The sequence below is a fragment of the Anser cygnoides genome, chromosome 19 (assembly GCF_040182565.1).
Source record: "Anser cygnoides isolate HZ-2024a breed goose chromosome 19, Taihu_goose_T2T_genome, whole genome shotgun sequence".
NCBI classification, from domain to species: domain Eukaryota; kingdom Metazoa; phylum Chordata; class Aves; order Anseriformes; family Anatidae; genus Anser; species Anser cygnoides.
In genome coordinates this window covers 5,052,180-5,073,799 of record NC_089891.1, presented here as the reverse complement: position 1 = coordinate 5,073,799, position 21,620 = coordinate 5,052,180, and the positions used below count along the sequence as shown (strand labels likewise).

The following is a 21,620-nucleotide window of genomic DNA, read 5'->3' as shown; positions in this document are numbered from 1 at the left end:
ATAAGCCCTACAACACTACAAAAAAAAAACAACCACGCCTGCCTCCAGCTCAGCCGCTGCTTTTCCTCCCTCCTGCAGGCGTTTCGCGGCAGCACGAAGCTCTCCCTTCCAGCACCATTTTCAGCTTGTCGCCCCTTGGTGACCAGAACTGGCGCTGGGGATGCTGAATATTTCCCCCGCCAAAGAAAACACCTCTTCCTAACAGACCCAGTCCCTTAGATAACACAGCCCCTGCTAAACCAGCAAAACTCACTGAAACCAAACCCCAGCGAGACCCCACCTCGCCTCCCCCTGCCTAAATCAGGCACCTCCAGCACCCGGCCCTCAGCGCCTCCAGATGGAAAATTCCCAGCTTGCTCCGCTCCTGCCCTGCGCACCGCTTGCGCTGGTAATGCTTTTGTTTCTGTAAATCCTATTAGCCGGGGGCAAGCCTATAATTAGCAGGGAAAGCCGGCACCTCTCGAACGCATTCAGAAATGACCTGGCTCCGCGCTGCCTTTGGTGCAAGCGGCTCGAGTATTGGTCAGCTCTGGAGCTGCTCGCGCCGCTCCTGCCCGCGGGCCACACGTGCTCGCTTTCGCTCAGGTTGTGGTCCTCCCTGGATTTATTCACCTGGTTTGACCGTGCACGAAATGCGAGGCAGGTTTAACCACGCAGGACCTGACCCAAGCGAGGGGATTTGGCTGGGGGGTGGTGGATGGGATGGGGCGGCCGGGGCACAGCCGTGGGACTGCAAGGGAGCTTTGGGCACGGCCGGGAGATGGGGAAAAAGCAGGGAGATGATGAGTATCAGCACCCAGCACCTTCACCGAGCCGGGAGGGTGGGTTTGGACTTGCCCCGGGGATATTTCTCACCTGCAGAGCTCTTCTTGGCCATGTGCTCACCTGGTTGCAGCAGCCCTTCGGCCTCCCCAACGTCACGGTAACGTCCCCGGGCAATGGCATCTCCCTGCCCCCGAGCAAAGCTCTGCCTGCGGCGTGCAGGACCCAACTCCACGTCCTTTCAGCAAGGGCACCCCGATGGGTGGAGGGGACCCTGCCCAGCCCTTGTGGCTGCTGGTGCTGTGGGCACCAGAGCAGCTGCAAACCCACTTGCCCTGCCCCGACACATCTCAGCCACATTTTCCAGCACGGCCACAACCTAACAGGGGCTAAACCACATCATTTACCCAGTGAGCGAGCCGGGAAGGGGAATAAAACCCCAGCAGCACAGGCTGCCTCCGGCTGCACACACCAAACCTCTGTCCCCCAGCCCGGACCCCTGGTCCCCATCTCGGTCCCCAAGGCTGGAGGTTCGCAGTGGCCACATCTTGTGCCAGCTCCAGGGATAGCAAACCAGCAGCGGGGGCACCGTGGGTGGGTATTTCTTGCGTACACCTATACACACGCACATTAGGGTGGCAAGCAGCCTAATCCTGCGCGCGATCAACAGGTATTTTCGGCGGCTAAGAGCTCTGGAGGAGATTGGCTGAGATAAAGGCTGCCGTGACGCCGCTGGGGCCGGAGCTGACGGAGGCTGCCCCAAATAAACGCCGCCGCGCGCCGGGAGGGGAGCAGGATGCCGGTGCTCAGCACGTCGCCTTTCCTCAAGCCCGCTCGCTTGCGGTGCCCCCAAAACTCGCCCGGGCGCCAGCGACGCCACACGCTGCCCGCCAGCGAGTTCCGCTGCCTCAGCCCCGAGGATGCCATCAGCGTGTTCGAGATCGAGAGAGAAGGTAAGGGGCTGCCCGTCCCCCCCCGTCCCGTCACAGCCAGCCCCAACGTGGGTGCTCTGCACGCCCCCGGCCCCTCGCCGTGCTCACCGCCGGCCCCCTTCCAGCCTTCATCTCCGTGTCCGGGGACTGCCCGCTCCACCTGGATGAGATCCGCCACTTCCTGACGCTGTGCCCGGAGCTCTCCCTCGGCTGGTTCGAGGAAGGGCGGCTGGTGGCCTTCATCATCGGCTCCCTCTGGGACCAGGACAGGCTCAGCCAGGTACGAGCTGCCCTGTGCGCGCTGGGGGAGGCGGCACGAGAGCCTGGGGGCCGGGAGCAGGGAACGGGAGGGTGCCCAGCATGGGGAAAATTAAAACTAAAAAGCCTCCGGTGATGGCAGGGGGCAGGTGAGCGGGGATGGCACTGAGCGGGGAGCCAGGGGAAGGGTGTCACCGGCTGTGTGACACCTTTGGGGAAGGGGGGCAATGGTTTTAATTATGCCATTTGGAAGCAGATGGGCCAAATCTGTTGGGGAAGGCAATTCAGCCCTGTGCTGTGCCGCCGGAAGGTCCTGGAGACCTGGAGGGAGCCCTTGGTGAGCCTGGGGGGGGCTCCCCATGAATTGGGAGCACAGCTTAGAGAGCACACCCCCGCATCCCACTCCTACCTTCGCAATCCTCAGCAGCCCCGGCCCCCGGCCCCGCTAACGGCCCCGCTCCCTCCCCGCAGGCGGCGCTGACCCTGCACAAGCCGCGGGGCACGGCGGTGCACATCCACGTGCTGGCCGTGCACCGCACCTTCCGGCAGCAGGGCAAGGGCTCCATCCTGATGTGGCGCTACCTGCAGTACCTGCGGTGCCTGCCCTTCGCCCGGCGCGCCGTGCTCATGTGCGAAGACTTCCTGGTGCCCTTCTACGAGAAGTGCGGCTTCAAGGCGCTGGGGCCCTGCCAGGTGACGGTGGGCGCGCTGGCCTTCACCGAGATGCAGCATGCCGTGCGGGGCCATGCCTTCATGCGCAGGAACAGCGGCTGCTGAGCCCCCCCGCTCCAGCCCCAGCCCCACGGGGGGAGGCTGGAGGGAGGCAGAGGGGATAAAAAGCAGCGAGGCCTCTCCGTTTTTCCCCTCACGGATGCACATTTTTCCCCGCTGGCCCCGGTCACGCTCCCTGCTGACACATCTGCCTTTTGGCCAGGGGATGAGCCTGGTCCTGTGTCACCCGTGTGCCACCAACACCCCCCGTAGGGCTGGGGGCCTGAACACCCAGCCCGGCCCCGCTGCACACACCGAGCCCGCAGGTCTCCTCTTTAGCTGGGGCTGCCAAGGGGAGCCCATGGGGGTGGCACAGCCCAGGGGCACCGTTAGGGCTGGAAAGGCTGAGACCCTATAAACACACGAGCCCCCAGCCTGGCGCCCCTCTCCCAGCGCCCTCCCGCTCACACCAACCCCATGAGCGAGCCCAGAGGAGGCCAAGCCCTCCCCAAGCACCCCCAGAAGAGGCAGGGTCCCCACAGCCACCCCCGGGGGTGTCCCCCTGCCCATGGCCACCCTGAATTGTGCACCCAAGAGCCTCCCCGCAGGGCCAGTCCTACACACAGACACGTCTCCTTCCCAGGAAAATCCTTCTGCAAATGCCTTGGTCTGTCGTGAAGCAGCGAATAAAGATACGGCGGTTGTTTTCTACGCAGCTTGTGTGTGTTTGTCCCCAGCTCCGAGCGTCACCTCTTGGCACACATGGCTGGGAACCATTCGGCACCTTGTGGGGTGTCTCAGCTCCAAGGCGGGGCAGATCCTCCCCAGGGCATTTGATGGAAGGGGGGATGAAGGCGGGATGCAGGCTTGGGGCAGCTCTGCCCTTCGACAGCATCTGGAGGCTCTGTGGGTCACTTCGCTTCTCCTTTTGCTCAAAGAAGCTGTCCTCAAAACCCTGCCACTGCCCCAGGAGGGATTTGGGGGGATACAGGGAAGAGTCCTCGCCCTGCAGAGCAGGGACGGCCCCCGGCAATCCCACCTCCTCCTCTCCCTACAACGAACATCACCAAACCCCCTAAAAGCGCCAAGGGAGACGAGGCCTCGTGCATCTCATTAAATACAGGTAGAAATTTATTAAGGGGAGAAAAAACCCAGAACAAAACACGGCTTTTAAAAAAGTATCAAAAAGAGACCAACGAGGTGAGGCACCTGCCTTTGGCTGGAGCAGCACCGGAGGGAGAAGGAGCGGGGCTGCGGCCGGCCCGCGGCGGAGCAGGGGTGCAGGCACCACTGGGGGGGCACGCGCGAAGCCGAGCCCCCAGCACTCGGGTGCTCGTCCCGCTGGGGAACTGGCTCTGTCCCCGTCCTCCAGCACTGTCACCCACCAGCGCCGAGGCAGCCCGGAGGAGCCACCCAGTTACCCGGGTCCCTACACCTGGAAGGAGGACAGGAGGTGGCACCGGGGACCCGGGGCAGCAGCAGAGGTGTCCCCAGGGGTCCGCGCTCAGCCGAGCCCTGCCCGGGCTTCAGAAGGAGCTGAACAAATCCGCCATCCTCCAACGAGGAGCCCGCTTGGAGAAGCACGAGCCTCCTTCTGAGGCCCTGGGGGAGCACCAGGCACAAAAGTGGGACAAAAATACTTCAAACCTCAGCTCTGAGCATCGTGGGGCCGAAGCTCCAGGGAGCCCACAGCTGGGGAAACCATCAGGGATGCCCCTTGCAGCTCACTGCTTGCATTCAGAAAAACAACTCCAAAATTAAAAATCCTAAGGCTGACAAGGCAGGAGCTGTTGGGGGGGCCAAATCCCACTGGAACGGGTTAGGAAAGGGCTGGGACGAGCCACAGCGCAGCCGCAGAGACCCCGGGGGGTCCCCAGGCACCCCCGAGACAACAGACGTGGCGAAGAGCCACGGATAAAAAAAAATACGCGCCCCTACAAAAAGGGGGTTGTGTTCACAGTATGAGCGGCACCGCGGGGGGACGCGGGACGGGACTGGGGGCACGGCTCCCACTCGGCCCCATCCTCGCCCCGCAGGTCCCCAGCCCCAGCGGTTACGGCCCGGCCGTGCCAGGAGTGCAGCCGGGGCCGGCTCCAGCCCCACGTCCCCGCCGCGCGCCACCGGGGCCGCGTCCCCTCGGCGGGGTCAGTGCAGGACCTGCTCCAGCTCGTACTTCTCGCAGAACTTGCTGGTGAAGGGCAGGCAGGTGAGGTACTCGATCCAGCGCCAGTTCACGGGGTAGACGTAGAGCCAGACCACCAGCGAGGCGAAGAGCCCCACGAAGACCAGCAGGGACACGATGATCATGGCCCGCTTGCGGTACTTGTCCACCGTGCCGAAGGTGATGTAGGGGAGGAAGGCGAAGGAGAGGAGGAGGCCGCTGAGGAAGCCGAAGAGGTGGGCGATGTTGTCGATCCAGGGCAGGAGCCCGCAGATGAAGAGGAAGAGGACGATGCCGGAGAGGTTGAGGAAGGCTTTCCACGGCTTCTCCAGCACTTGCCAGCTCTGGAAGAGCTCCACGAAGAGGCAGGCCAGCAGGCCGAACTGGGACCCGGCCGGACCCACCTGGGGGACGGGGCAGGACGGTCAGGGACGGACACACCACCCGGCCACGTCCCCGCGTCCCCAGGGACCGTGTCCCCTTGCGAGGCGCACCCGTCCCCCTCCCACGCCGCAGCCCCCGGCCCCACCGCGCCGCAGCGGATTTAGGGCGCTCTGCGTGATCCCCTCTAAAGCCCGCAGGCTCCGCTGCCAGCAGATTAGCCATCTGCCCGCCCGCACGCACACCGACACGTGGGGACATGTGGCCCTCGCCAGCCCCACACGTGGGGCAGAGACCCCCCCTCCGTGCTGGGCGCTGTAGCCCCCTCCGTGAACCTTCCTCTGGGGCAGGAGTTGATTAAAAACACCTTTTTTATCCCCGGGGAGCTAAATGGGCTCAGGGTGATGCTTCACGTTCGGAATCCCTGGCCGCAAGCAAGTTTGCTCAGCGCCCAAGCATGGCCCCAAAGCCCAGGGGCTGGTCCGGGGGGGTTGGTGTTACAACAAGAGCCCCCCCAGCCCAGCAAGCCGCCCTCACCTCCGCGCGGTACGGCAGGAAGATGGCACTGGCCAGGTTGCCCGTGATGCCGCTGAGGATGAAGATGATGGAGATGCGATGCCAGCCCGCCAGCTTCTCCAGGTCCCGCAGCACCGTCATCTGGAAAGTCACCGACACCAGGCAGTGGATGATGCTGGGGGAAGAGGTCCTGCGTTAGACCCCCGCCCCGCCACGGCCCCTGCCCAGCGCTCCCACCCGCTGCCCGGGGACATGGGGCACCCCACAAAGCACCCTCCGGTGCTGCGGTTTGGGGGTGCTCCTCCTCTCGTCCTTCCCAGCCCATCGGGGACCACAGACAGGCCGTGCCGAAGGACGCTGAGGTCCCCGGTCACCCCAGTGCCCCCATCCCAAAGGCACGGGGCCGCCGCTCACCCCGCGTGCAGGAACAGGGACAGCCACAGGCGGTAGAACTGGTCGGGGACCTCCGGGTTGAGGAAGGGCAGGAGGCCGCAGACTTCATCCAGGCAGTGCACCTGGAAGGGCAGGCGGGGTCGGGGGGTGCCAGGAGCCCAGACCCCAGCCCAGCACCGCCGGGGAGCGAAGGACGGGCTGCCGGGAGGCGAGGGCAGCGGTGCCACGTGTCCGGCAGGGAAGGGACCCCAGAGGACAGAGGGCACCCGTGTTGTCCAGGTGCTGGGGAGGGATCACCCGAGCACCTCCAGTGCCCCAGCAGACGCTTTCCTGCCCAGGAGGTCCCTTTACAAGGACAGTGGTGCAATGGCTGCAGCCCTGTGTTTCCCCCTACCCGACGTTAGCAAGCACGGCTGGTAGCCGGGAAAGCCCCTGGACCTGCATCCCCCTGACTCACACCGATCCCTCGAGCCCCGACCCCCCCGCCAGCCCCTCTCACCTGCGAGCAGAGCGTTGCCTCCTCGTGGAAGTAGCCGTGCATGAACTCGCAGTACTCCCGCGTCGTGATCTCGCAGCTGGGCACAGGGCGGGCAGCGGGCTCGCTCGGGGCAGGGCGCGCTCCCCGCTCCGTGCATCCTCCCGGGCATCCCGCAACCACCGTGCATCCCACCCCCAGGGCCCCACGGCCTCCCTCCCCCTTCCTGGCACAGCTCAGAACACCGACGGGGCGCCAAAAGGTGCCTGGAGCCGATCCCAGCCTCGGTGCCCGCAGCTCACCTGCCCTTGGTGCCGATGCAGCAGGGCCGGCCCTTGATCTGGCAGTCCATGTGCGCCAAGCCCGTGTGGTTGGTTTTGGTCTCGTAGGTGCAGATCTACGCGCGGGAGGGAGAGGAGCCGAAGTGGGGGGGGCTGCTGAAGGCCTCCTGCAGCCCCCCCATGCCCCGCTGGAGGTTGCGGGCCTCCTGTGGAGGTCCTCTCGTGGAGGTCCCCTCGTGGAGGTCCTCCCGCGGGCTCTTACCGGCCACCTGGTGATGTCGTCCGGCCACACGTGGGGAGGGTTCGAGGCCGGCTCCTCGCACGTCCTGGCGGCGAGAGGAGGACGTGGGGGTCGCTGAGGGTCTCCCCCAGCACTGCCCTGCCCCTGACTTGAAGCCCTCCCAGGCACAAGGCCAGCAGAGGCCCCCTCCCCAAGCTTCCTTGAGTCAGCGATGCGTGCTGTGCTGAGCCCGCTGCAGCCACGACGCCCCCCAGGTAATTTCTCTGGGTGTCCCCCCGCCACACCACACGTCCCTGCTCACATCGCCCCAGGGGTGAGCAGGCAGGATGAACCCCAAGACAACAGTGCCCCCCGGGTGGCTTTCAGGCTCACCATTACATTCAGGACAGACCCACCCTAATTTCCCTACCTATCCCCAACTCTCCTACGGTGCGCAAGAGCCACCAGCCCCCTTGGAGAGGTGACCCCAAGGCATCCAAACTGGAAACCCGGCCCCACGGAGCCCCCGCCATGCACCCTGCACACACCCAGGCCACCACCTCTCCCCAGACACCCCTCGTACCTGGGGTCCTGGTGACACACGGCCCCCGACGTCCTTTTCTCACCCGAGCCCATGGCCGGCGCGTTGGTGCCCGGCCACTTGATGAACGTCGCCAGCGTCTCCTGCGGGGACGGAGAGGCTCAGGGCGCGGGCACGCAGGCGGGCGCCGCTCTCGCTGCGCACACCCTGACCCCGGCACGCACCGAGCAGTCCTGCGGCAGCGTCTGGATGCAGCCCGAGTTGTCGTTCTGCACGCAGCAGCCGGAGCCGCGCTCCCGGTCCCGCTCGCGCTGGATGAGGCGCTCCACCTGCCGGTCCTTGCGGATGCAGGGCGAGAACTTGGCCCCCAGGTGGATCAGGTCGATCTGGAGGGAGGCGATGCTCCAGGGGGTGCTCCGGGGGATGCTCTGGGGGTTGTCCCCACCTCCCCTGCCAGCAGCTGCCCCGCAGACCCAACCCCAGGACCCCCAGAGGACGGAAGGTGGGCAGGGACCGGGTCTCCCCTGAGCATCCCACCGCGATGCTGCAGCGCCGGGAGCAGGCAGGAGGTGCCCAGAGGGACGGGGGGGGACCAGGGATTGGGCTGGGATCAGGGCTGCCGCCATGTAGCTGGGGCAGAGGAGAAGGGAGCACCCCGAGGACCCCCCCTTGGCTCTGGGATGAGGACAGAGCCTCAGGCTGGGTGAGCACCCAGTCTCCCGGCCGTCCTCTTACCGAGCTGGGCCCGATCCAGAAGTTCTCCTGCTGGATGTACTTGACGCTTTCATACACGCCTTTGTTCCTCAGCACCTGCCGAGCAAGGCCAGGGTCACACAGCTGGCTATGGGGGGGACACATCCTGCCCCGGTGCCACCTCCTGCGGGGGCTGAGCCCCGCTTTGTCCCCACGGTCACCGTCACCCCGGGAAGGCTGACTCGGCTGCACCCCTCACCCCTCTGCAGGGTGCTCGAGGTGCCCTGCTGAGCACCAGGCTGGCTCTCCCAGCAGCGAGCCGGGTGACATTTTGGAGCCAGCCGTGCCACTGGGCACCTGGGAGGGCACGGCCCCGGCTGGTAGCTCTTAAACTTACTAACTCTGTCGTCACGTGCTGGGTGAAGCCGATGGGAGCGATGCCGTACGTGCCGATGACCAGCAAGGTGATGAGGATGTGGACAAAGGTGATCCAGTAGGTGAAATACGGCCTGAGGAGCAAAGGGGACGGGGTCACGGACCCCAAACTGGGATGGCTGGGCACTGGGACGCTGTGGTCACCAGGATGCTGTGGTCACCAGGACGGAGCAGCTTTGGGCACTCGGAGCAGCCCCAAACCCTGCTCTGAGGGGCAGACACGTCCCAGTTCCAGCTGGGGAGCCCCAAGGAGCTGGGGGCAGTGCCCCAAGGAGCTGGGGGCCGTGTCTCCCCCCCCTCACCGGTGGCTGTCGGTGTTCTCCAGCTGCGACTGCACGATGCTGCTGAGGCTGCGGCGGTACGTCCTGTTCAGCCACTTGCCCACCACCCCCAGCCCGTAGTAGCGCTTCTTGCGGTCGAAGGCGAAGTGCTTCACCTTGGAAGCGATGCGCCTGCCCCTCCGGGGAGCGGTGCCAGCGGAGGATGCAGCGAGCCGGGCACCTTCACGCCTGCGGAGAGGAGAAACCCAGCGTGCCGGCGGCGCAACGCCCCGCGGATAACCCATCCCGAGCCAGGAGGGTAAGGGCTAGGGGAATCCCTTGGCCACTGCCCCACGGCAGGGATGGGGGGGGACATTGCTCCGACCGTGCCGGGGGATCCCGGTACTCACAGAGGGGGCTGCTCGCCCTCGGGGGACGCCCTGACGTCCTCCCCCACCGAGTGCATGCGCAGGTAGGTGGCCGAGAGAGGCGGCGACTCGAAGACGTCGTCCGGCATGGAGTAGGTCTCGTCGTGCAGGTCCATCTGGAAGGGGCACATGCGATAAGTGAGAAGCCTCCAACGTGGAGCAAAGCCACCAGCGGGGCTCGACTTAGCTGTGGAGCCCGGAAAAAGGGTGATCCCCACGGACACCCCGCTGACTGCACGTTGCAGGGGCTGGAATGTCCCCACGATGACAGCACCGTGCCCTCCCCGCACCGAGGAGCATCCCCGAGCCCCAGGCTCCCAGCGCTGGGCACGGCAGCCACCGGTGCCCCAAGCTCCCAGGGCAGGGCTCAGCACCGACACCGGGGTCCCTTCCTACCCCAAATACAGCCAGAACCCCGTTTGGGTCTCAGACTGACCCCAAACCCCACTACTAGGACGTGACAGCCATGCTCCCAGCAGCCGGGCGGGTGGCAGCAAGCCGCCGTCCCCACCGGCGCCCTGCCCCACGTTCAGCCCCCCACAAAGGGGCACGGGGAACGCCCAAAATCCGACGGCCGGCGTGGAACTGCGCTTGCCTTACTGAAGAAGGAGGAGTCCAGGGTATCGGCAGCATCCACCACGTCCTCGTCCATGAAGCTGGGGTACACGAAGCTCCTCTTGTTGCTCCTCCGCTTCTGAGCCAGCGGCTCCAGGGCCGAGCGTCCCTGCGGCAGGGGGAGCAAACGGGGGTCAGAAACAGGGAGCCCCCCGGTTCCCGCAGCGCCCAGGGTTTGTCACAGCCGCCCCAAAGCCCGGCAGGTCCCCTTTGGTGTCCCCTGCAGCAAAAGGTCTGCGGTGAAACTCAAAAGCTGCTTTTTTTTGAGGGATGCCACGCAAGACAGTTCCACCCTGGTGGCAGTTTTCACCCACATTTCTCTTTCTAAGCAGAGTTCAGGTTAAAAAAAAAACAACAACAACAACAAATGAAACAAAAAAGCACCCTTCCTCCTCAAACCTGCAGCGGGGCACAACAGCAGAGCAAAAAGCCAAGAAACGAAGATGAGAGGGGAGGGAGGGGGTTGACAAACGGGTCGGGAAGAAGGAGGGGATCCCTGCTCCCCAAAACTCACGCGGAGAAGCGCGGCGGCCGCCCTGAAGCTCATGTGGGCGACCGACTCCCTCTTCCTCCGCGGCAGGCGGCCGTAGCCGGAGCGGGCGCTGTTGAAGGAGGCCAAGGACACGACGCCGGGGGTGAGCGGGGGCAGGACGTGGTGGGGCGTATGGGGCCGATCGGTCTCGTCGGGGTGGCGGAAGGGACGGCCCCTGGCCAGCGGGTCCACGATCTGCAGCAGGGAGGGAGGCGTGGGTGCGCGGGGAAGCCGGGCTGGCAGCAGGTCCCCGCGCACCCCCTCTCCCCCCCCCCCCTCCCCCCGAGCTCTACCTTGGGCATTTTGGCCGGTTTGGGCGACTCAGTGCCTTGGAAGGAGGGCGCCTCCTGGCTGGGCAGCTCCATGTCGCGATAGGCGGCCTTCAGCTTGCCGTACCTCATGCTGCAGTGCTGCAGGCTCCTGCGCTGCCAGTGCTGCCGCTTCCCCTCCCAGTCGCTGCTGACGCCGAACCACTCCGCCGTGCCCCTGGCCGCGCGAGGGACGCGCTCGTCACACCCGGAGGGACCCCCCCCCAGGTGCCACATTCCCACCCTGCCCTCAGGACGGGGATTTGGGGTCGCGTGGCTCAGCTAGGCACGGAGCAGGGCACGCTATAGACCTGACCACAGCTCCAGCAGGGCGGCTGCTGGTGTCGGGGTGCCCCCGAGGGGGAGCTCCCTTTGGCACCGCAGCAGACACCACACCACCTCTGCGCTGCTGCACCCCAAAGCTTTAGGGCAGCTCCTACATAAAACGCCACCAGGACGTTTCCCCAACCCCAAATTTCCCCAAACTATTCTACCGTGGGATTATTCCCAGGCTGAGCCACACGAAACCCCCCGAGGCTTTCCCTCCGGATCCCCCTCCCTGGCACCCGGCCGCCCCCGAGCCCTCACTTGCGGATGCTCTGGGACAGGGAGGTCTGCCGGCGAAAGCCCGGCCGCCGCTCCGAGCTGTCGCATCCCTTCGAGCGGGGCTCCTGCAGGCTCTTGCTCTTGCGGTAGATGGGGGCCTTGGCGGGCTGGGAGGCAGAGCAGAGCGTCAGGAACAGAGCACGGGAGGGCGGCGATGGGTGCCCCCGGGACGGGTGCCCCCGGGATGGGTGCCCCTGGGATGGGTGCCCCCGGAGCTCGCTGCTGCTCACCTCCTTGTGGGCGCCGTCCTCTTCTGCCTCCCTGGGGGGGATGACGATGGAGAGGTTGGGGGGCTTCTTGCTCTGCAGGCGGCTGCTGCCGGAGCGGCTGCCCCCGTTCTTGTCGCTGGAGGACATCTCGGGCAGGCGGCGGGCGGCAGGCTGCGAGGGAGGGAGCGGGGAGTCGGCGAGGGGGGGAGGCATCCACGGCCATACGCCGCGTCCCCGCCTCCCTATCTTCCGCAGGGTAAGTGCATCGTGCTGGAGATGTTGGCAGAGCATTAACCATTAACGGGGCTTTGCCCCCCAGAGGGGAGGGGAATGCTGCAAGCGCTTCCCCTCCTTGCCGGGAAGGATGCGCGTTGCTCTCCTCTGATCTGGGGAGGGACCAGGGGTTTGCACCGCCGGCAGCAGCATTTCGCCCCTTGGTTCCCTTCCTTTTCCAGGCAGGAGACCTGGATGCCTCTCCCCAATATCTCAGGAGCCCAAGATTGCTTTTCGCACATGGGAAAGAGACGCAGCAACCCGCTGGCACTCTGCGGGACAGGGGGTGCCCAGCGCTCCCCTGCCGCACGTGCATGTGCACACCAGGCTCTGGGCCAAGGCAGAGCAGATGAAATCCTCCCCGTGCAGGGAGCGGGAGGCTTAGCGGCCAGAAGGTGGCTAAATCTTGGAGCAATCCCCTCCCGAGGGTCCCCACAGCCCGGCTACATCGGGCAGAGCCTCGTGGGTCAGCAGGGAGAGGTAATTCCACCTGAGCACCAGGTGCCAGTCCCAGATCCTATTAGGGATGATGGGGCTCCCAGCGGGAGGCTCAGCCCCACGGCCTCTCCCCAGCCTCCCTGGCCACGTGCCAGCCCCGAGGGGACCTGTGCAGGTCATGAGCATCCCCTGCCTGGCACAGCCACGGGGCAGAGGGACCTCGGAGAGGCAGGAGAGGGACCTCGCCACCCCGGGGTACCTCTGGCCTGGCCCCTCTCTGCCCAGGACCCCAACCAGCAGCCTGGCTGTGCCGCCCCGTAACTTGCTCCGCTCCTGCCAGGCTGCTGCTCCCCACCACCCTGCAAAGCCCGGCCTTAGGAGCATGGTGTCCCCACGGGACCGGCTCCCTGGGAGGCCGGCACTAGAGGGCAGCCACCAGCCTCCACCGGTGCCAGCCCGGCGCTCCGAACGCGCAGGGCTTAAAATTGGTACTGGTGTCCCACAGAGCATGGGGCAGGGCGAGGACGGGGAGAGATACTGAGGACATGGAGAGGTGTGCGTGGCAGGGGGAGTGCTGGATGCCAACCGAAAAGCTGCCCCACTGGCATGTCCCAACCTCATAAGAGTGGCAGCGATCCCACGCAGCGTGTCTGGAGGGCAGCCGGCAGCGGTGGCCTCCTCCTTCCTCCCGCTCTGTCCTTCATGCACGGCAGCCCCAGGGCACGGCCGGGCTCCTGCTCTGCCTGGCGGGAGATGCTGCAAGAAAAAACACAGGTGAGAACGGTCGGGGCCGCAGGAATCGCCGGCGGCAGGAGGGGAAGGGCTGGGTTTGGCTGCTCCTTGCCGGGAGGACAAAGAGCCAAGAGCCACAGCTTCTGGGGATGGGGCTGTGAAAGCAGCCAGGGAGCAGGAGCGCAAGGACGAAGCCAGGGTAAGGCCAACAGGAGCGTGGGGACGTTCCCAGGGGATCTGCTGGGTGTGAACAGCAGGGCAGGATGCCGCGGGACACAGCCACAAACCCACACCACCGCTGGACTGGGTTTGGGGCGGCCGCAGGACATCGGGGACCCGCTGCAGCCGCTGGCACGGGGCGAGGAAACGCCACCCGCTGCCGCCACGCGCCTCGCTCCGCTTGTCGCTGGGCCACCACGCAGGGCAGGAGGGGATTTTTCACCCGCTGCCGCCAGCCAAAGCTCTCAACGAGCGAGATACTCGTGGAAAAAAAAAAAACAACAAGGCAAGGAAGAAATGCAAGCGCCTCGCCGAGGTGTTTGATGACTGCTGGGCTGGGAGGGCGCCAGCCAGACGGGTCCAGCCCCAGCAAGCAAAACTTTCCGTCCCTCTGGTGAGCTGCAGGCTCTGTTTGTTTTCCTCCCGGGGCAGCCAGCAATGAGCTCGAGATGCCAGCTGCAGGCAGGGCTGGCTCCGGGCAGCCCGAGGAGCTGGAGCCAGGGCTGGGGACGTGCCAGGGACAGGGACGGGGACCCGGCAGCGGGAGCTGGGTGCGCCCCGGGGCACCGCTGTGGCCACCAGCATCCCTCATCCTCCTCCTGCGGTGTGCGCGCCCAGGGCTGGGCAGCCCTAACCCTCTGGGCACCTGCAGTCCTTGGGGCACTTCTCATGGTGCCGAATTAACCCAAAATTCAGCACTCAGCGGGAGGAGGGGAGCAGCCTCTGATGGCTGAGGTCCCCTCGGCCACCCCGGTACGGGGCCGGGCAGCACCCATGGGTGAGCACAGCACCCGGGGCGCCAGGAGCTTCACCCAGGGCCAGCACAAAGCCTCTGGGACGGGGCTGGGAACACATTTTCCCGTTCCCCACGCGTTTGGCACCCGCACCCAGCCTTTCCAGCGCTGGCACAGCCCTCGCCCTGCGTGCTCAGCATGAGAACGGGCGATCCGGCGCCCGTGCCCGGAGCAAGCCTGGCAAGGAGGAGCAGGGCTCCGGCCGCCACCAGCTCAGCCCTTCGCCCTCTTAACCCACAGGACGGGCAGATTTTGGCACTGCCATGGTCCTGCCCGCCCCAGGATCATCGCGGTGTCCCCAGGGAGCCCAGCCACGGGTGGACAAGGTGGCCCCCGCTGCGTCTGTCCGCAGCCGGCAGCGGGGACAGGAAAGGGAAGTGAGAGGTGACACGCTGCGCCGGCGTGGGGACAGCTGTGTGCAGCGTGCTGGGGACAGGGGGGGTGACACCGCCGGGGGGGTGACCCACAAGGGGGACGGCACCTGCGAGCATGGCCTGAGCTGTGCTGCGAGCTGGGAGCCGGGTCCTAGGGGCACCTCGGGGTGCGAAGGATCTCCAGGGAGAGGGAAAAATGCCCTGGGGACCCCACATCACCACAGAGCAGCAAGCAGTGGGTGTGGGGGATTTACCCGGAGCAGGATTTAGTCTTCAACCAGGCGAGGCTCGGGGACGGCTCCCAGCCCTGGGCTGAGCCACGAGAGACGCTGACCCAAGGAAACACGCCCAGTGATGGAAAAAGTGACGCGGCTCGTGCATGGCATCAGCACGGGCCGTGCCAGGCGTCTCCGAGCCAGAAACCAACCGGGCAGCAGAGGAACGAGTGGCAGGGCCGGCAGCAACGCGCACAGCCACGCTACGAGACACCGGAGACACCCCTCCGGGGGCAGCCCTGCGAGGGGCCGGCTGTCCATTAGCGAGCGGCGTGCTCGTGAATCATTTATGGGCACGCTCAGGCCATCCATCAACGGCGGGGTCTCGCCGAAAGGCGCTCGTGGTCGTCAGCCTCGAATTTCCACGGGGCCCGAAACTGCAGGCGCCGCTCGGGGAAGTCCCCGGGGCGCGCAGCGGCTGTAGGACCGCGGGGCACCGGGATCACACCGCAACCCCACAGCGTTCAGGGAGGAAGGCAGCAAGGGGATTTCGGTCCGAGCCACCCCACTCGCCGCAGGATGGGCTGCAGCCTCCAGCACCGGGTAAATCATTAACGCCCGGCACGGATCCTGCCGGGGCCGAGCGCGCACGCCGCCACCACCGCAGGCAAATGAGCCAAACCCCACAGCTGAAGCGGAAAGCCGCGGTGCTGGCAGACAGGACTGTCGGCTAAGGAAGAGGGACGAAACCCGCCCGGTCCCACGGGACAGACGGACGTGGCGCTGCCCCAGCCGAGGGCTGGTGACTCGCCGGTGCCAAACACGACACCCAAGGGGTTTCACTCCGAGTCTGACACCAGGACAGCGACGTCTGCGGGGACATTTGGAGCTGCTGCGGCTGCTCGTGGGCAGCCAGGCGTGCAGCACGAGTGCCCGCAGAGCGCCGCAGGCATGCGCGCTGCCTCCCAGGGGCTTTAATCCCCATCTTCAGCTCGGCTGCCTCTGCCCGGGGGGGCACCAAGCGAGCCTCCCCCGACCAGCCCAGCTCCCTTTCGGGCTCCTCAAGCGATCCTCACGAACCCAAAACCTCCTCACCCGAGAGCGGCCGTGCGGGGCAGGAGCCCAACAGGTTCCCCGGGCGCACACCTCACGGCGATTGGGAAACCCTCGGCGATTTTCCTCTGCCTTCTCCTAAGCCGGGCAGGAGGTGAAGCAACCCTGGCGCGGTTTGTTCATCCCGGGCGAGTTTCAAGTGCTCGGCACGCCCTGGAAGGAAGCAAAACCACGCAGCCGAGATAGAGCCTGCCAGCCCACGGGGCCGCGCTGCTGGCTGCCGATAACGCTGCGCCAGGCTTCCCTCTCCTCCTGCCACGGGCACGGAGCTCCCTCGGCTCCGGGAGCGAGGGCAGCCCCGCTGCTCACACTGGGTCCCCACCGCGAGGGGCTCACGTTGGGGGGCACGTGTGGTTTGGGGGAATATGGCACCACTAAACACGGGGTTCCCATCCCCATGGTGTGGGTGCACGTCCTGCCCAACCCAGCATCCAGCTAGGGATGCCTTCCCCCGGTGCGGCCCCGCAGGAGGATGGTCCCACAGTCAGGAGCAGCCCTCTCCCCACGCCAGCCCTTCCAGAAGCCAGGTTTCCCCAGCAGCATTCTCGGAAGAAGCTGATATCTGCGCGGAAAGGGAAGGACTCGCCCACGATAACCGGCCGGGAATCTTCCCATCTCCGACAGAGACCTCTCAGCGTCATTCCCTTCCTTCCTGGCTTCCAGCAGATCCACTCAACCTCGCAGCAAAATCACCCAGGGCAGGTGGTGCAGCACAAACCCACCGGGCTTCCCTTAGGGCTGCCACGAAGCCGCCCGGCTCCGGAGATGCTCCGGACAAGCGGCTGGGCGGGCGCTGCTGCAGGACGCGGCACCGAGCCCCCCGAACCCGCTCGCCCTCTCCTCCTCGTGCCCAGGGCCACGTGCCAGTCCAACCCAGGGCAGACTCGCACGTGGAGGCTTTGAGGCACCGCCAACGGCTTCCGAACGACCAAAGGGCAAAAGTCTCCTGCGGGCAGCGCTGGAAACCGACGCGGCACGAGCCCAGCGAGCAGCGCAGCGGCGTGGGGGCTGCTCCCCAAAGGTTCCTGCAAACCACCCCAAAATCCCAGGGCGTCCTGTGCAGCCCCGAGGTGGGGGCATCCAGAGGCCCCTGGGTGCCACATGTCCCCCTCACGTCTGTCCCCGCCCCGGGGTTTGCTCTTCGTGCGCCCGGCCCCGTCCAAACGCATGGGATTGTGGCAGCCCCGCATCCGCCCTGCGCAGGCACCCCGTCAGCACCGCAGCGCTCCCCAAAAGCGAGGATGGCTCTTTTGTAGACCCTGCCCAGATTTCCCAGGCTGCTGGGATGAATTAACCCGGCTCGGTTTTATCTAAGAGCTGCTCGGTTACCTGGAGGTTCGGTTCCTGGGTAGCTTGGCTGAAATCAGGGGCTCCCACGCGGGCCGCGGCTCCGGCAGGGCTGGGGACGCCACGGGTTGTTCCTGGGCTCGTTCTCGCTTCCCTGTTCAAAGCGAAATTCTTTGTGTGAGAGGGCAAGGGGCGGACGTTTCCTCCTCTGGTTCTGCAAAACGCCGTGGCTTTGATAGCAGCTCGCAGAGGGAGGGCACAGCCGGCACCAAGAAACTTCCTCAATGCTCTGCTTCACGGTCCTGAGCGCACCGGACACCCGAGAGCAGTGCCGTGCTGGGCGAAACGCCCCACGGGGGGGTCCTGTGTTTGCTGAGGGTCCCCCCCCAGGCTCAGAGCACCCCAGGGACGCGGCAGCAGGAGGTGATGCTGAGCCACGTGCAGGAACTCAGCTCGTCCTGTGCACAAGATGAGCCACGGGCCCTCGGTGGGGCCCCCAGCACGGCAAAATAAGCCCAAGAAAAGCCCCTCGGCCACCAGCTCCCTATCTCCTGGAGCAGGCTGCTTATCGCAGCGCAGCCACCCCGAGGCTCGCGCCGTGTCCCGCCAGCCCCCCCACACCCTTCCCTCCCCCAAAGCCTCAGCAGCTGAACATCAGCTGGTTCCTCAGCCTCATTTCCTTCCCTCCCAAACTCCACGAGGCCAAACCCGCCCAGGAAGGTCGGCGCAAGGCACGCGCGCCCCACGGGAAAGCCCGGCCGGGAACGGTCCATCCCGCCCCGTGCTCATCCCCATCCAAGGCGGCACGAGCACGGCGCGGAGGGCTCGCACACACACCGGTGCTCCCCGCGTGATGCTCTGCCTCCAGCCCAGCATCGAGCCCGGTCCCAGGAGGACGCCCAACACGGCTGGAGGATGCCAAGCCCTCCTCCTGGCCCAGCGTCAAGCCCGGAGTGCTCTTCGCCGGCATCCCCCTGCCCCATCGCCGTGGACACGTGCCAGGAGCACACTCTGCAGCCTCTTGGGTGCCAAGAGTTGCTCTGCTTCCCTCCTCCTCCTCCTCCTTCTCCTCCTCCTCTTCCCAGCACTCTCCCCACCATCCTTCCCTGCCCAGGGATGCTTCGCCCCCAGGGGTGCCCCATTCCTGGCTCCCCGCTTGCGGAGGTGCTGGGTGCCCGCACCCAAGGGATGCGCAGGAGGCACCCACGAGGCACGGGGACCTGCCCGAGCCGCCCGCCACAGCTCCCACACGAGGGACGGTCACTCCCAGCCCTCCCCCCCAGGCCCCAGCATTCCCGCAGGCCGGCGAATTACGGGGCTCACCGAACCAAATCCCCGGCGCGAGCTGCCGCGTGACGCACGGCGAGCGGAGGCACCTCCGAGCTGACGCAGGCTGCGTGGCAGCGGGCACCGGCCCGCGGGGGCACCGGCCCCACCTCCCTGCTGCGAGCTGCCCCGGTCAGCTGGACGGATGAGGAATTATTAACTTTAAGTGAAAGGCAATAAAACGACGGACCGCTGGACGCAGGGCCCCGCCGCCCTGGGACGGGATCAAGGAGAGGCGGGTGTCGAGCGCATCGGTGCGTGCCCACGCTCGCCCCTCTCGCCACGGGGGACTCCCACGCCGCACGGCCAAGGAGCTGGTGCACCAGGCACACAGCTCCCAGCAAGTGACCCGGTGTCCCCGGGGTCCCCCGGTGTCCCTGGTGCTGCAGGGAGGCCGCAGTGGGTGCTCGGGCCACCCAGGTCCCACGGCAGCACCCAGCCGCACCGCGCACGGCCCGGACCCGGCCAGGAGCGTTGCAGGGTCCGGCCACGGCAGCCAGCCCAGCGCGGGGCTGCTAACGCTCACCTCGAGAAGGCGGCCGGCAGCGGGTTTTGCAGACCGGGAGGCTTTTTGAGTCGTCTGTGGCATCGCGCAAGTGGGGAAACCGAGGCACTGTGTGAAAACGAGCCTCCTGCTCTCGCCCGCGGCAAAACCCACAGCAAAGCGAGGGCAGACAGGGTCCGGGGGGGCTGCTCGGCTTGCAGGCAGCACGGGTGGGCTTTGGGGTCCCCCCCCCCCCAAAAAAAACCAAGACCCCAGCATCCGTGCAGAAAGCTGGGGCAGGAGCGGGCAGAGGGAGGGGTCGGCGCCAGCCCCGCTCCCCAGTCCCCAACCAAAAACATCGTTAGGAGAGCAGCAGCCGATGAACTGCCTTGGGGTGGTTTGTGTGTGGTTTGTTTTTTTTTTTTTTAAGTGATTATGTGAGAAAAAGGGTAAGAACGCCAAGGTTTTCATGTACACTCGCAAGGAGAGGTGCAGCTTTCAGCACTCACCCGGAGCTGGGGAAACGGCCGTGACCCTGAGCCCCGAACGCTCCCAAAAGAGCCCGGCTGCCGGCCCTTGTTGGTTCCTGGCCCAGCAGGGCCCAGAGGTCATTAAATAAAAAGCTTTTCATAACCAAAGAGTTTCCGAGCCCATCACTTACGGGCTCGTACAGATTTAAGGGAAGTAATCAGGCTGCAGCCTGGGGTAACTCGCTCCCTTCGCACAGGGCCCGCGCTCCCCCCGCTCCCGGTCCCCAAAATCAGCGACCAGCAGCTCCGCGGGGCCGGCAGCGGGCCCCGGGGCCGTCTGTCCGTCCTGCTCCCGCCTGGGATGCAGGTGGAGGCCAGGCCCTGCTTCGATTTAAAAGGTTTGGAGGGTTTTGCGCAGCAAACAGACCGGCCGGCAAAGGCACGCGCGGCCCCCCCGGCCCCGGCGGACGCGTGGCCCCCGCTCCCCCTCCGCTCCTCGCCGTTTCCTTCGGCTGTCAGCGCGGCTCCGAGCCTGCCCGGGAAGCGGCTGCTTTCTGCTGGAGACACCCCGAGGCCAGGATGCGTTTGGGGTTCCCCCGAGCACACCACAAATTAAACGGGAGTGACCCCCCCGGGCACAAAAACCCCTACCCCGAGGCCAGCCCCCTCTTTCAATCCATCGCAGCCAAACCCCACAACCGGACCCAGCCCGAGCTCCCCCGACCCTCCTGCTCACCCCAAGGGGCTTTGTCCCCGCGGTGAGCCCCCGCCAGCCCTATAACCCCGTGGGATCTCGGCCCCACGCGGCCCCACCACCGCGCGCCCGCCCCCATTGTTCCCCCGCCACGCGCCCGACGCGCCGAGCGCTCCCACGTGCGCCCGAGAGCGACGCCAGCGCGGTGCCAGGGCACAAAACCCGGGGTGCCACCACCCCCCCCGTCCGCCCCCAACGTGGTTTTCTCCCCCTTTTTACCTCTCCCCCAAATGGGGGGTCCCGCAGCACCCCCGCCACCCGCGCCCCGTGGGAGCCGGGGGGTGAGGATGATGAGGACAGGGATGAAGCCGGGTGCTGGGCTCCCGGCCCCGGTGCTGGGCTCCGTGCCGCTGCGATGAGCTCAGCCTGGAAATCCCCGGGAGTGACCGGCGAGAAGTGTGGGTGCCGGTGCCGGGGGCTGCGGCTTCCCCTTCCCAAAGGGAACCCACGGGGGACCCCCCCCGTGGGGTCACAGCACCGCGCTGGGCTGGGCTCCGGGCCTGGGGAGGGGGGGCTGGAGGGTGTCATAGGGGGAAAGGGGATGGGGTGCGAGGCTTTGCCCCAAAGCAGCATGGAGTCACCCCAAAACAGCCGTGCCCGGGGTCCCCCCGTGCGGGGTGCGCCCCAGCCCCTCGGTGACCCCGCACAGCCCCCGCGGGGTCGGTTTATTTACCAAGGGCTCGGGGCAGCCCACGGGCACATCGAGAAAACCCCAAAAGCAGCACCGAAACCGAACCCCACAGCCCAGCGGGCGGCACTCCCGACGGGACGGGCTCCAAATCGCCCCAAATCGCCCCAAAACAGCGCCCAGCCCGGTGCCAGCCCTCTCCGGCACCCCCCAGCCCCGGTGCTGCCAGGGGCATGGGTCCGAGCCCCGGAACAACCCCGAAAGCTGCCGCTGCGCCCCGTTAGGGCGGAAAGGGGAACGGGGGCTCCCTGCCCCAACCGGGGCACAACCGGGGGCTGGCACCCACGGGGGGGGGGGGGGGGGGCCGTGGGGTGACCCCCACCCCCCGAGCCGGGCCGGGGGCCGAGGCCCAGCCGGGAAGAAGCCGCAGGGGGGGTCCCGAGCCCCCCGCTTTTCCCCCCCCGTCCCCTCCCGGTGCTCACCCCCGGTCCCCCCCCCCCCGGTGCCCCCCCGCACGCCGGAGCGGGGCGGAGGCGGAAGCCGGCCGGGAACCAAGCGGGGGGGGGGGGGGGGGCTGCCGGGGGGGGGTGGGGAAGGGAAGCGAAGCACCGCGGGGGCACCGCGACCCCCCCCGTGCCCCCCCCCCCCCCGGTCCCCGCTCACCTCCGCGCCGCCGCCGCCCCGCGCCCGCCGCCGCCGCTCCCGGCCGGCGCCGCCCCCACCTGGAGGGGCGGGGCTAAAGGGGGCGGGGCTAAAGGGGGCGGGGCTAAAGGGGGCGGGGCTAAAGGGGGCGGGG

The 21,620-nt window shown here is 66.8% G+C and overlaps 2 protein-coding genes across 4 annotated transcripts; one reads left to right on the top strand and one right to left on the bottom strand.

The window, feature by feature from the left end:
* The first annotated feature begins 1,387 nt into the window (after nucleotides 1-1,387).
* Nucleotides 1,388-2,729, top strand: AANAT (aralkylamine N-acetyltransferase). Its single transcript, XM_066980069.1, has 3 exons — nucleotides 1,388-1,715; nucleotides 1,820-1,974; nucleotides 2,424-2,729. Exons 1-3 carry the CDS (start codon nucleotides 1,559-1,561, stop codon nucleotides 2,727-2,729), a joined length of 618 nt encoding a protein of 205 aa, XP_066836170.1. The 5' UTR covers nucleotides 1,388-1,558.
* A 1,042-nt stretch (nucleotides 2,730-3,771) lies between these two features.
* On the bottom strand, nucleotides 3,772-21,590 carry RHBDF2 (rhomboid 5 homolog 2). Of its 3 annotated transcripts, XM_066980067.1 has the most exons (21): nucleotides 21,488-21,590; nucleotides 17,205-17,316; nucleotides 15,858-16,028; nucleotides 13,045-13,184; nucleotides 11,739-11,888; nucleotides 11,491-11,615; nucleotides 10,888-11,080; nucleotides 10,577-10,789; nucleotides 10,043-10,171; nucleotides 9,430-9,563; nucleotides 9,062-9,268; nucleotides 8,722-8,833; nucleotides 8,367-8,441; nucleotides 7,856-8,017; nucleotides 7,674-7,774; nucleotides 7,133-7,196; nucleotides 6,892-6,986; nucleotides 6,614-6,689; nucleotides 6,136-6,236; nucleotides 5,743-5,896; nucleotides 3,772-5,228 (listed from the first exon to the last, which is right to left on the bottom strand). In XM_066980067.1, exons 5-21 carry the CDS (start codon nucleotides 11,862-11,864, stop codon nucleotides 4,809-4,811), a joined length of 2,487 nt encoding a protein of 828 aa, XP_066836168.1. In that variant the 5' UTR covers nucleotides 11,865-11,888; nucleotides 13,045-13,184; nucleotides 15,858-16,028; nucleotides 17,205-17,316; nucleotides 21,488-21,590; the 3' UTR covers nucleotides 3,772-4,808. The 3 variants fall into 3 exon arrangements, with proteins under 3 accessions (XP_066836168.1, XP_066836167.1, XP_066836169.1); XM_066980066.1 differs by having other exon boundaries at nucleotides 11,491-11,888; XM_066980068.1 differs by lacking the exon at nucleotides 3,772-5,228 and having other exon boundaries at nucleotides 5,743-5,862; nucleotides 11,491-11,888.
* Between the last annotated feature and the right edge of the window lie 30 nt (nucleotides 21,591-21,620).

Coding starts and splice junctions, on each gene's coding strand:
- AANAT (XM_066980069.1), top strand. CDS start 1,559: ATGCCGGTGCTCAGCACGTCGCCTTTCCTCAAGCCCGCTCGCTTGCGG. Junction 1,716..1,819: donor GTTCGAGATCGAGAGAGAAG/GTAAGGGGCTGC, acceptor GCCCCCTTCCAG/CCTTCATCTCCGTGTCCGGG. Junction 1,975..2,423: donor ACCAGGACAGGCTCAGCCAG/GTACGAGCTGCC, acceptor CCCTCCCCGCAG/GCGGCGCTGACCCTGCACAA.
- RHBDF2 (XM_066980066.1), bottom strand. CDS start 11,864: ATGTCCTCCAGCGACAAGAACGGGGGCAGCCGCTCCGGCAGCAGCCGC. Junction 11,081..11,490: donor CTGTCCCAGAGCATCCGCAA/GTGAGGGCTCGG, acceptor TCGCGCGGCCAG/GGGCACGGCGGAGTGGTTCG. Junction 6,987..7,132: donor ACGACATCACCAGGTGGCCG/GTAAGAGCCCGC, acceptor TCCCGCGCGTAG/ATCTGCACCTACGAGACCAA.